General features: G+C 40.4%; 1 protein-coding gene across 1 annotated transcript; it reads right to left on the bottom strand.

Annotated features, from left to right (window-relative positions):
- Window positions 1-338: 338 nt before the first annotated feature.
- grxcr2 (glutaredoxin and cysteine rich domain containing 2) lies at window positions 339-9,149 on the bottom strand. Its single transcript, XM_023429461.2, has 5 exons — window positions 8,741-9,149; window positions 8,147-8,330; window positions 6,596-6,705; window positions 3,337-3,567; window positions 339-1,151 (listed from the first exon to the last, which is right to left on the bottom strand). The coding sequence occupies exons 1-5, from the start codon at window positions 8,795-8,797 to the stop codon at window positions 978-980; spliced, it is 756 nt and encodes a 251-aa protein (XP_023285229.1). The 5' UTR covers window positions 8,798-9,149; the 3' UTR covers window positions 339-977.
- Window positions 9,150-13,161: the final 4,012 nt, after the last annotated feature.

Genomic DNA, 13,161 nt, shown 5'->3' with positions numbered 1-13,161 from the left:
GGTCTACAGTATCTCTGCCTTTTATTTAGCCGCTCTTTCTTTCTTCTTCTCTCTATCTCGTCTCTACCTCTTCCTCAATCCGAAGTCTATATTTTAAAATGTCACACTTAATACTCTGTGGGCTTGAAATGTGGGGCTTAAAAGTTTGTAACTTCTCTCCTTACTAACAACAGTAGCTGTCGTCAGCTGGAACTTGTACGGACGAATCCTGCTTTCTGTGTCTCGCCATCACCCTCCTCAAAGCAGTGGTGCTATATTTTGGTGGAGCGCACTTTAAATCATACACCCCCCCCCCCCCCCCCCCGATTTATGCTGTTACCATTAATGAAACTATCTCCTTTTGTCTCTCTCTCTCTCTCTCTCTCTCTCACACTCGCATCTTTCACTGTATTTCCCTTCCCTTCCATCTCAAACTCTTTATCCTCCGGTCTCCTTTTTCCCCTCTGTTTTGAAAAATAAATAATTAAATGAAAGTGTCAATTACCCTCATGCAGTACATCATGTAGAGATGAAAAAGGTTTCATTCTCTCTGGTGAATAGAGAGGGGAGATAGGAGCAGGGCTGCCTTCCCGGTAGATAAAAATAAAACGCAAAATGTTTGCATCGTTTTTAATTAGAACGATAACTCTGTCGTGGAACCTTTATCGGGAGGGAGGGTGCAGATGCAAAATAACGTGACAACAAAAGAGTGATTATGTGTTTGTGTTATCGCAAGCCATGTTCACTGCACACAGTAATTGTATTTTATGATTTTTGTGCCTGCTGCACAGTCACAATTCCCCTCTCCAATGATGGCTTATGTTTCCTCGTAGTGCTTCGAAACACCCCACCAAGAACGTTTTGGATTAGAGCAATATTGCCACTGAGACAATTCTGACAAACCGATAGCACATCGGACACACGCTCACTCACAGCTACACATTCTCGTTCACTCGCTCGCGCTCTCACTGCCAAACATGGGTGTCAGCCAAACAGTGCTATTTGCTGGAGCAGGACTGGCACCTCTCCAGACCATGGGGGTAGCAGGCTTGGCAACGCAGATCACTGATGGACTCATTGAAGCGGTTCGCCAGCATGGACAGCTTGCTACCGTGACACAGAGAGCAGGGAGCGCAGCCCGAACCGCCACAATGCTGGCAGATGTCGGCCTCCTGGAGGGGGAAGAAACACATTAGAGGAGAGGAGGGGAGGAGAAAGAGGAGGTGAAAAGAGACGAACTGTGAGGTTAGGCAAAGGGTAAAAAGGGGAGCAAGAGGTGATAACAAGGGACATAAGGCTAGAGATTGAGCTGAAAACACACAGCCGACTGGCCTTCAGACATCATTCTGAGGGTTGGCTACTTCTAAAAAAAAATGACTCTGATTATATTTTTAATAATTATAATAAACCACTGTTTTACATTTCAAAATATTCCCAATCTTTTTTACGTGGCAACTGTTCCAAAACTGATTAACTTGCGAGAGTTTAAGCCAGTTCATACACAACCAACATTAACACATCCAGTTTAAGTGGAAAACACTGAACAACCTTAACAACATAGAGGATTTTTTTTCTTTTTCAATATTATTTCCAATGAAATTACTTTGGTGAGTAGCTCCGGGATGATCTACAGCCAGCCTGTCATTTTTACAGCCAACCGGTCATTACTACTAAATTTTTACAATAATGAGCAGCTGCCTGTACATTATCAACAGGGCGACAGAAGATGTGCAACGAGCTTATGTTTAAATCTTTACAAACTACTGGAGATCTGTGAATTATTTTTCCTGAGCTGCCAGGATGTTCTTGAGGTTTCAAGTGTGTTTAAGTATTAAAGTGCCTCGAACAAAAAGCCATTCACCTCTGACCCTTCAGGGTTTCCTTTAGGACACCCACAGAGACGGACTGCTTAGCGATGCATGCTTTAAGAAGAGGCTCTATAAATCTAAGACCTGTGGCACACTGAAAGTGATAAAGATATTATTGATTTTTTTGCAAGACTAATGGTTACAAATAGAATCAGATAATCAGTAACTATTACACCAACATTGCCTGACACTCTGCAAGCACATGTTTGCATCTGAAATGCAATGCAAACAACAAGTGAAATTTAGTGAGGACTGAACGTTCCTTCGTTGTGCTCCCATGTGGTCCATTAATGACTTGCTGCATTGCTGCAATTAAAACACAGAACTAGTTTCACTGCATCTAAATCTACATTAGTTTAAGCTGTAGTAGAATGGATATCAAACTTGAACAGAATTGGTTTGATACTATCAGGGATAGAAAAATGCCTTGTCGTTTGATAAAAAATTTCAATACCTAAGGGTTAAATGAGTAAATCTCATTAGCTTTAATAAGTGAATAAGCATTCAGCATGCTTGGACCAAGATCTAAAAATGCTGGCAATCGGCTGTTTATCTACACGGACACGTTTGGGTGTGTAAAGAGGATGAGCTTAAAAATAAAACTAAATTAAAACTAAACTTGGTATAGAAAAGAATCACTATTGAAGTCAAGGTATTGGTATCAGTGCCGATAAGCCCCAAGCTGCATGTAGAGTTAATGACATATGCAGCTACTACATTATAATGGTCAGCTATGGTGGTGATAGTGAAGTTCATAGTGGATAAATGCTCGCAAAATGTGTGCACACCCGAAGTATAAATCTAAGCTAATGTGTGAAGAAATAAAAAAAATTAACGACCTCAGAGTTTGGGCAGCAAAGGGAAAGATGATGAAAAAAAGAGTGGGATTGCCAAATAATGAAAAAAAGCTGAGGCTGAACTTTTTTTTTTTTTTAGTGACAGAGAAAATGAGAAAATAACGAGAAAAAAAGTGAGAAAAGGATGGAGGGAGCGAAGGGGAGACAGCAGTAATCACCCAAGAAGGTGAGAGGGAGGGAAGAACAGGGAGATAGGTATCCTTGCAGGCTGGTAAGTGGCAGGCAAATGCTGCAAGGGTGGAGTAAAACTGTGGACTCATCAGTATCTGTTCACAGTTGACAGATAGCACTAGGACAATGGGTGGTTGGAGCAGGAGGGGGGCCACAAGGAAAAGAAAAGAATATAGGCACAAATAAGGTGGCAGTTTCAAGGGAACACAAAGGAGATTGTGGGATGAGAATAAACACCCCTCTGTGAACAGTTTTGAATTACAAGAATATAGGTGCACAGACCATCCTGCAGTTATTGTCTTGCGAGTGCGAAGATGAAGCGGAGAAAGGATGGCTTAGGATGTATACAGAGAAAGAAAGAGCAGGGAAGAGGAGGAGAAGGATAAAGTGAGACTGAAAAAGAAACGGGGTGATAAAAACCGTACCACACCACTGAGAATAATTTGGCCAAGGACCATTACCTTCGTCTCTGAGTCGCTGATCTGTTTCTCCTCCTCCTTCTCCTCCCCATCCTGCGTAAAAGGAACTTTAGCCTTCCTCCTGCTCCCCCTCTCTCTGGCCTTTGCGTATCCATCCAAGTCCACACGGGGCACTGTGTGGTGCCGCAGCGCTTCTGGCTTCCTCGGTGGTGCTCTGATGATGCGCAGATTGCTGGTGTAGATGATTATCTTACCAAAGTCCAACACTTGGGACTGGAGGAAAAAAGAAAGTGTCATATAATCCTACGTCAATTTATATTACCGACATCTGATGCATCCTGTGATTAAGAATGTTAATTAGCCTCTGCTCGTGTTTCCTACATTTCCCAGATTTCATCGCTGCAAATCTGGAAAATCTGAGAGCGTGCCCACATTTAGCTGTGGGCTTTATGTGTGTGGGTGAGAAGAGGTTTTCTATTTGAATGCAGCTGAAGAGTCGCACACTTGTTCAAAATAGAAAACATGCTCTGTAGCTGTGTTTTGGTCTCTTGGGGCTTATGGTGGTGGAGGAATTAGAAACAGTTATTCCACTTTAAACAATGATTTCCTCCTTCATGGTTATCAAGAGTCTGGAGAGAAGCCACTGATCTCTGTTTCAACACGTTTATCATTAACTCAGTGTACATCATCTGCATTTGTTTGTGCATGAGAAGGAAAAGAACGAAGTTAGCAAATGTTACTAAGGTAACTATTTGTTATGAGTATAACATACATTTTTCTTTAGAGATTCAGATTGTGATGACCATAGAGTTGTGAAGTGCGAGGAGGCACTGGCTCTGGAAGCCTATATGTTCATGTAATTATGGCATGGTGAATGGCTCAAAACACACTACAATATGAGGCTCAGCTGTCGTTGCTAAGGAGGAGAAGAAGCCAATCAGAGGTGCAAATCATTGCAGAGGCAAATTAGGAATGCTTTACTGTTGCCGTTGAGAGCAACAAATGCTGATGATTTAACAGAAAGAAGTTTTATACTAATCCAAGCCATATTGAAGTGATCCAACTGTGAGTAATTTAACATTGTGTAATGAAAAAAAATGAATCAGAGAAATTAATGTGGGAAAAATGAATCAGATTTTACAACATATCATATCTGCAAGGCTGTATTGTTGATTGTTACCTACCAGTGACTGTGATTATTTTGTTCATTTCCAAACTCACTTTCTGGACCATAGTTTCTGTTATTGACCTTTTTAGAATGATCTGATGAATTGATTTCAAATATAACATCCACAAGGAAAACCCACTAGAGTTTTTTTTTCTTTCTGTATTGAGTCTCTCTTATTCTAGAAAAGCATTGAAGTTATTTAGGGAAAAACTCATTAGACCGTGTACAGTAGAGATGCTCCTCTAGGAACACTGTACTGTCCTTTCAATAATGGCCTTAAAGGATAAACTAAATCCAGATTGCTGTCTTCCACTGATAAATGTGATAAATACTGCCCTCGGTCACCAGGGCAAAGCGTGCCTTTGTTTACGGGATAAAAGAGTGAAACTGACACTAAGCCAGCAGGCAATGTGGCTGACCTCCCTCTCAGCCTGCTGTACTAATGAAGCCACTGCCACAGCAGCTCAGTAAAACCGGCTTTTTCCTGTCAGATGAACAATTTTGTTGCTGTTGTTGCTGTTGTACAATTTCAACTGTGCAGCATGCAGTTGATACTTTAATTACCCAAGGATTGTCATTTTCTATTTCAAGCCTCAATCGCTTTTTCTGTTCTAAAGGATGTATGAATTCATTATTAAATTACTTTGCATTGGCTGATAACTGTGTTTATTTTGGTTTGTCTCTTTGCTTTTCAGCATATGTAGAATTGTGGTGCTCTGTGGAGTTTAAAAAAAGAGAAACAGTAACTATTCCGAGGAGCTGTTGTACTTTCTTATTATACCTCCCATTATGTAAGTATATCCAAAGACATTAATATTTTGCCATTCAAAGGTGTCAGAAACATGAAATCATGATTTTAAGGTTAACAAACTTCCTCTATAGGAAGTCTTATCCATGAATACATGCATAATGTTTCTGCTTTCTTCCACTTAAATTCAACACACATTACAAATGATCTATTCAGGAAAGATACCATACATGAATCTCAGGCAGTTAATATACACAACTCCCACATACAGGATCATAGCGAACGATAAAGGACAGTGAAAAGCAACTGATTTTAAATTGTGTTTTTCTTTGTTCAAACTGTCAATAAACTGAACAGAAGTGATTTGCAGAACTCCCTGAGGCTGCAGACAGGTCCTGCAACCAATTCATTTTGCCATTGAATTTGATGTTGATTATATGTTTCTGAAACTATTGGAGTTTGTGGAGGACATGTGTCCTTTTGCCCTATAAACAAAAGGACACATGTAGACTAGGAAAAAAATGAGTTGGGATGCCTCCAGACAGGTGCACTGACACGGTAAAATTAAGCATCCGAACATCCGATCATGCTCTGTGGCATGTATCAAAATGCTGAGCAGGTCTAACTGATTCTGATTTTTTTATCAAGATGGAAAGAGGAAAAGATCTAAGTGACTTTGAAAGAGGGTTCATTTTTGGGGCACCAATGGCAGGAGCTTCAGTCTCTAAGACATTAAGATCTAGGGGAAAGACATCAGTAAATAGGGTTGGAAATTGTGGTCGACCGAGCACATTTGATGATCGTGATGCTCGTGCATTAGTGTGATATATAAGGAAAAACAGGTGACTGAGAGTGTCAATACAGGACGTGATCAGACTGTATAAGCAATAGCAGTCCGTTGAAAATTACACAGAGAGGGATATTATAGTGGGGTTGCACTGCATAAACCCCTCATTACAAAGATAAATGCATGATAACTGTGACTCTTCCTCTTGAGAGAATCAAGTATTGTGAAGATGGTAATGTTTTCGTTTTATTACCACACTGTAGTGTTTTTAAGATTAATGTTCATGTCCTGAAATGTTACCATTATTGTTTGCGAATTGTGACAGCTGGCATCTGTTGTAGCAAAGCTCCACATATAGTGTTACCAAAGGCCCATGTCAGGCTAACATAGCGACAGCTCATAATGTGAGCTGGGTGCTCACAACATTAGAAGGTTACTGTCATTACTGTACAGTCTACAGACATTGAAGACAGGTGTTGGTACTTGACATGCAAGGAAACAAAAACGACACTACTAATGGGAAATTCGATCTAACTCTCATTTTGAACTGCATCAAAATTCAAGAATCAAAACCAGCAAGCTTACAAGCACTACTTACATTGACATCACCCTCTGCGTCTTCAGTCTGGCCGGCAGTAGGCTTGTAGCTTCCCATTCCTCTGTACACATTGATTCTCTGGGCAATGAGCCCTGTTGGAGGATAGACACCTGGGTACAGAATGAAAAATGTTGTCAGCACAGCATGAGAACATGTACCGGAGATTTGAGACTCAAGCCCTATAGTTCCATCAACAAACAGTATGTATTTGTAAGACAATGATATGCTTGTCTGATATTTTGGACTAAATGAACCAGTCATAACCAGGTGTGACCTAACAGGCTTGCTGAGTTAGCTAATGTAGCATAAATCTATTTTAACAGCACACTTATTCTATTCTACTTTTGAGTGAGTGGTGAATTCTAACCAGAAACATGAAAAAATAAAATGTATTGTAAAAATTCCAACAAGCATACTTAAATTGCAGGGAACTGTTGCGAGGCAACCAGTGAAGTTACAGCTCCCAGCTGAGAAATAGCTGTACAGCTCTTGTCAAACAGCTAATTGTCATGTACACTTTGCTTTTTTGTATGTATTAGAAAAACATGACATTGCATGTTAATTCATGAGCAGTGGAGATGCTAGCAGATTAATCTTAGAGTAGATTAATCAGATCTTTCCTGTATTCAAGCCAAAGCTAAACTAAGCTAAGCTAAAATAAGCTTAGCTAAAAATAAACTAAACCACGTTAAAGTAAGCTAAGATATGATAAGCAGCTATCAGTATTAGTTTCAGTTTTACTATAAATATGAGGGTTGTTCTAACTCTCTGCAGCAAAGGAAATAAGAGTATTTCCCCAAAACATTGAACTATTCCATTAACTGCACACTATATGGTTATTCTAATCATGTTTTGAGTTAGTAAACTACACTAGAAACATGAAACATGAAAAAGCAAATTATGTTACCATATGATAAAATAGCTCGGCATTTGAACATTTCATTTTTGAAACTGGCAGTGTGCATTTGCACACAGCAATCAAGTATATTTTATTTTAGCAAGATCGCTAACTCTGCCATCACTGCAGGGAAAATATCTTTCTTATACAACTGGATGACAGAAACAACATGTTTTGGCTTAACATGTTCTATTTCTCCGTCAGTTAAAAATGATTGGCACAAAATAGGGCTTGCAGAACATGCCACTATTATAGCTGATTACACTGTGATCAGTGCAAATAGGTGGGCTACTGATTGTGTAAGTTTGCAGCCTTCAGTTGTTCATCATCACAAACATTGAGGTGGCACATGGTATTTAAGATGTTTGAAAGCACACTGGCAGCTCTAGTTTGCACACATGAATACAAACACTCTGTGCAGCAGTGACTCAGTTCATGCACAGTCATTACAATCAAAGTAAAAACATGCTTAGGGAAAACATGGCCGATTAATTTCATGCAAATCACTCCCCAGTATGGGCTGGAGTACCGTATACAAATGGAATATGCACATCTTGTTGGTCTCGGCTTTCATACGAGCCCAGATGAAGAAACCTCAGTGCAACCATGCATATAAAGTAAGACAGAGTAGTCACACGATGAGAACAACCCACCCTGTTGGTCCCCATGAGCGTCCTCAAACCCGCAGAGCTGCTCCATCTCCAGGTGGCTGGGCGGGATCTTGCGGTGGACAAAGCTGTGAGGGTATTTCTCCTCTGGACTGTCCAGCTCCTGACCGTCCTCGTACACGTGCTTCAGCACCCGACCGCTGTAGGACGACGCCAGCTTGAACCTCACCTGTGGTTTTGAGTGGTGACATGAAAAGACGTCCTGACATGTTAACAACTGCATGACTCATTTGCATAGCTTCCTGGCACAGTAAAAGAGGGTTAATGAGTAGGAAAAGAAAAATGCTGTTTGATCAGACAATAGGGCTGCACACACATATATTTGTAGCTTGTCAACATATAAGCTAACATCCTGTTTCATTCCCTCTCTCAGTTTACATTTGAACAACATCAGATGCAAAGCTATCAAGCAAACCAGCTTCAGATGGTTATAGTATGTGCTATAATGTAAAGCTTATCCGTCACAATTGCATAAAAAAAACAGAATGCTCTGTAACGGAAATGACCTCAATATGTCTTTTGCTCAAAGTACTTCAAAGCCCACTAAGTTGTAAGAAAGTGGTCCCATAAATAACTCACCTTTCTGGGCTTGGTGCCTTCATAGCGCTGGTTCAGTTTTCTCTGGAGTTCCTCCATGGTGGCCGAATGAAGAGGGGACCGAGTGAGAGCGTCAGTCCGTCCAAGAGGTTCCTGACCTGCGGCAAACGCACTTCAGCTGGACACTGCAGTGCCTGATGTGATGAAAGGACGCACAGATGGATGGAAGAAGAAATGGATCGTTACACGGCTCTATGGAAGCACAGGCTAAGACAGCCCGACGGAAGAGCTGTGTGTAAGGAGTGGGTGGATGATAAAGCTCTCTCCTTGAGTCCTGCCTCCTGAGTTTGACTGTACCTGCTGTTTTAAGGGACCCACCTTTCTAGCTCCCTGTGCTAAATTATTCACAGCTAGATCGTGTGTACAAAAGGGTGGTTGAGAAACCAGAAGCTACGCCATCAAATAATTATGATCACCAGAATAGAAGCTAGTTGGAGCCTCTGTGGAGCGTGTGTAAGGGAGAGAAAGAGTGAGGCTCTGTGTGTGTGTGTGTGTGTGTGTGTGTGTGTGTGGGAGTTGTTAGGTAGTTGTAGGACTGCCTGTCATTGGACTGGAGCCGAGTGCATAAGTGTTGAAAAGTAAACATGATGTATGTTCGATGTCTGTTGCTGTCATACTGGAAACCTTTGACCTTAACAAAACATATCTATCGTTACTAAGCTTAGAGCTGCATCGGACTGAAATACCTTGCTTTCATATTGTTTTCCACACGTTTTTCTGTGTGTCTGTGCAAGGGGAGTATTCTTATTTCAGCACTGAAACTTCAGAGTTATATAGCCTCTTTGAAAGTCTAATTGAAAGAGTCCCAGTAACAGTGGATTTCGAGTGTGTAAAACCTCCCTCAATGAGGTTTGCACACACCTGAGAATAACTGAATTTACTCCAGAAGACAGCTCTCAGGGACATCGTGTAGAATCCCAGATGATTCGAAGACAGAGTAAACAGACTCATATCAATAACACAAGTCTTTCATATTGCACAGACAAAACAAGAGAAAGTTACTTCAGTCCAGACATTGAACTGAAGGGAACCATATGAAAACTCTTCTATAAATTACAGTATCTGGTGGATCTGCATTGTAGATCTGCATTGCCTGAAAAATATTTCAGCTAAGGTGGAAAGAATAGATAGAGTTTTACTGAATTTAAAAGAAAGTAATTTGCAGTAAATTATTTCAATATTAAGAGATCTTGGAAAGAATACAATTTACCATTTCTAAACCTTTTCCTCCATCATAATACAATACTGTAATTACTTGAAGTGATGAGTCACAATTAGTGTTTTAACTATATCACCATGTGCTGGGCGTTTTTCTGTCTAGTCTAATGACTTTAATTATTTGGTAAATTACATATCCTACTTTTGTACTTAACTTGCAATTACGTGCTACTAATACGTGTGACTAATAGAAAGAGTTACCATGCATTAAGCACAGTGTAAAGACTTGTAAGATGTCGTACAGTGATATTAATGGACAGGTTCAAATTCTCACAAGTATCTCTTTATAGTTCCTCCTGTCCAGTTAGTCCCCCTCTTTTGTAACTAGCCCTGCACCGCAGCTCGGCAAGGGAATAGCAGGAATTTTGTACTGAAATGAATATGAATACCTTTGAAAGGACTCAGCCTTGATATGCGGTACATGCTCTAAGCTACTGGGGAACCACAACCATTGACACTTTCAACATACATATGATCATGTGAATGTAGTTTTAAAGATGCCAAAAGCTTCAGCCATTGTTGTGTTTACAGCACAAGAGGTTAAAAAACACCTTGTGATAAACAGTGCGTCTTCATCCACCCATGGTGAACTGAGGGCAGACTGGATGCTACAGTGACTCGCTATTGCAAAGTAGTATTATGAGACAGGACGGGCTGGGGCTAGCTGCTAATAGCTAATAAAGTTACAGAAATAGAAGCAAAACAAGAGTTAACATTGGCGTTGTGTCCCACCACTGGAGACAGCTCTTGGTGAGTAAAGGAATGAAGTTTGATGCTGAACTCGCAACATTTCTGCTAGAACAGTAACTAAACTGCTGTTAATGCTATCCTTGGATATGTAGCGATAGCAAAAACTTACATATAGCACCTTTAAGACAGGCCTGAAAAGGCAGGAGTCTGCCTATGAAAAAGGCCAATAGCAGCCACTTCTTGTATTTTTATTGGTGCAGAATTCCTTCACTTTTTCCAAACCTTTTGATATTTTTTTAAAATATATAAACTATTAGGACAAAAATTACTAATTAAATTGATTATATACTAAATCCTAGTTAAATACTGTTCTTCAGTTAGTTCAACATGTCCAGACTAATGTGATCAAGAAGTAACTGAGTATGACATTATACTGTTTACTGAGCCGCTCTCTGATTTGGAAGTGTACTGTGTGTAAAACAGCACAATGCTAATAAAGCCTCTCAAGAAAACCAGAATTAAAAAAAAAATCCAACATGTACCAAAAAGTGGGTTAGATTGGTTATCTATATTCCAAATGAAGCAATTACGGTCTAATCATAGGCCTCTGATAGGCAATTGTTTCCCTTCCATTTTTATAAAAGAATCACCCACATCTCTAATTTTGCTCTTTGTCATTTCCAGAATTGGCCTGTCTGCCTCTTATTAAAGCAAACAGTATGATTCATGCTGTCAGCATCTTTTCAAGCATCACTTTATTACCAGTTCAGAGAATGATTCAAGATTTTTATCACATCTATGCGTGGCAGTTCTGAAGCTGAAGTGTGCATCATTTTCTTCTTTGTCAGGCCATATGCTGGCATTGTGTGTTGGACCACGAGTGCCTGTGTAAATATGTACAGATGTATAAAGTTCAATCTATAAATTCATACATGACTTGAATTATTCCATTACAACAGTTTTAGAACGTGCTCCCATTCAAATTTGGAAAGTGCTGATGGCAGTGGCAACTTTTTTTTCCTGCATCTTTAAGAGGAGGCCATTTCATAGAACAAACACTAATCTCACAAATGGATGCCGTTAATGCCATGCATGTCCAGATCAATCTCACAATTATCGTTACAGATGACTGTTATTAAGCTGAGAGTGAACGGATGGTTTAAAAAGGGAGCAAGAGAGAGAAAGAGAGAGAGAGAGGGGAGAGAGAGAGAGAGTACCGCAAGAAGACAAAGACCCTCTCCCGTCTCTCCCCTGGCCGAGAGTCGGCTTAATCAGATTGCAGAACAAGCAAGTATGGCCACTCAAGCGAGAAATTGTTTTGGGTGCATCGCAGAGAAGGAATCGTTTAATGTGCCAGGATCCTTGCTACTTTCAGTTTAAATGATTGCGACTGTAAATCTGTCACTCCTTGTCTCCACATTACCAGTTCATGTATGTTATATTATCCCCATTATCTCCCTTAAATATAATACACAATGTGAGCTTGGCCTTCGCTCAGGTACAGCACGTGCTCTCTGCTAGCTATAGATCTTCATCTAATCCATTTTCACTGCTCTGATGATATGGATCGAAACTTTGAAATAATAGTTTTGGTTTTAGTTTTCACTGTGCTAGCAATAATGCACTTAGACCCAAGTGTGCAAGACAAGCCTCATTAAGCCACAGATTTTACACAAAAATGGAACTCTATTCCCCTGATGGCCTGACGCAAACTGTACCTCTTAACTGTTGTGTAAATTATAATCGAAACTCCATCTTATATTGTATCCATGAATCAGGTATCCGCATGGTGAGCGCAGACTGCTCCTCTCTACAGCTTTTTAATCTACTTCTGTTTTGTCTTGCCCTGTGTACGTTAGTTAGATAACACACTCCCAGCTGTTTATGCCTCAAACCCTCTGCAGCTACAGTCCCACATCCTACCTTACTCTGCATCAACGCATGTTCATTGTAGAAGTTTTGTGTTTATAGGAGCATGTGCACGTTAAGTTTGATTATTTTTTTCCCCAAGGGTTCAGGAATACCCTAAGGAGGTGTGTGACTCAAACATGGCAAGTCTCACTCTGAGGGGCTGGTGGAGGAATACATCCTTGCCACCAATTTGTGTTGTGTAGGCCTACCGTCTGTTACACTCTCTATTTCCTTCTCCCTTATCATCTCTCTCCCTTTCTCTCTAAACTCTAAAAAAACGAGAGGAAGGTGAAATTCTCACTTTTAAAAGACACCTACTCATTATTTTGCTCGTACTATTTCTGACGCCCTCCCAAGGGGAATGGTATTGACTGAGTCTCATATCTGCAGCACCTATTTTCAGACAACAATGGAACAGCCATCAGTCAGAAACAACTGGATTCAATTTCTCCATTATCCTTAAGGCACAACTTTTTTTTTTTTTTCGGGGTGGGGGGGTAACAAGTGTCACACAACGATTTTCTAACAATGAACTGTCCCCTCAAGTCAGCAGACTTCAGCAAGGAGGTAATGATCACTTGGTG

This window comes from Seriola lalandi, unplaced genomic scaffold, assembly GCF_002814215.2.
Source record: "Seriola lalandi dorsalis isolate HSWRI2012SDOR001 ecotype SW California unplaced genomic scaffold, Sedor1 jcf7180002054893, whole genome shotgun sequence".
NCBI lineage: Eukaryota > Metazoa > Chordata > Actinopteri > Carangiformes > Carangidae > Seriola > Seriola lalandi.
The sequence above is the reverse complement of the archived record's forward strand: the minus strand, read 5'-3'. Positions and strand labels throughout refer to the sequence as shown.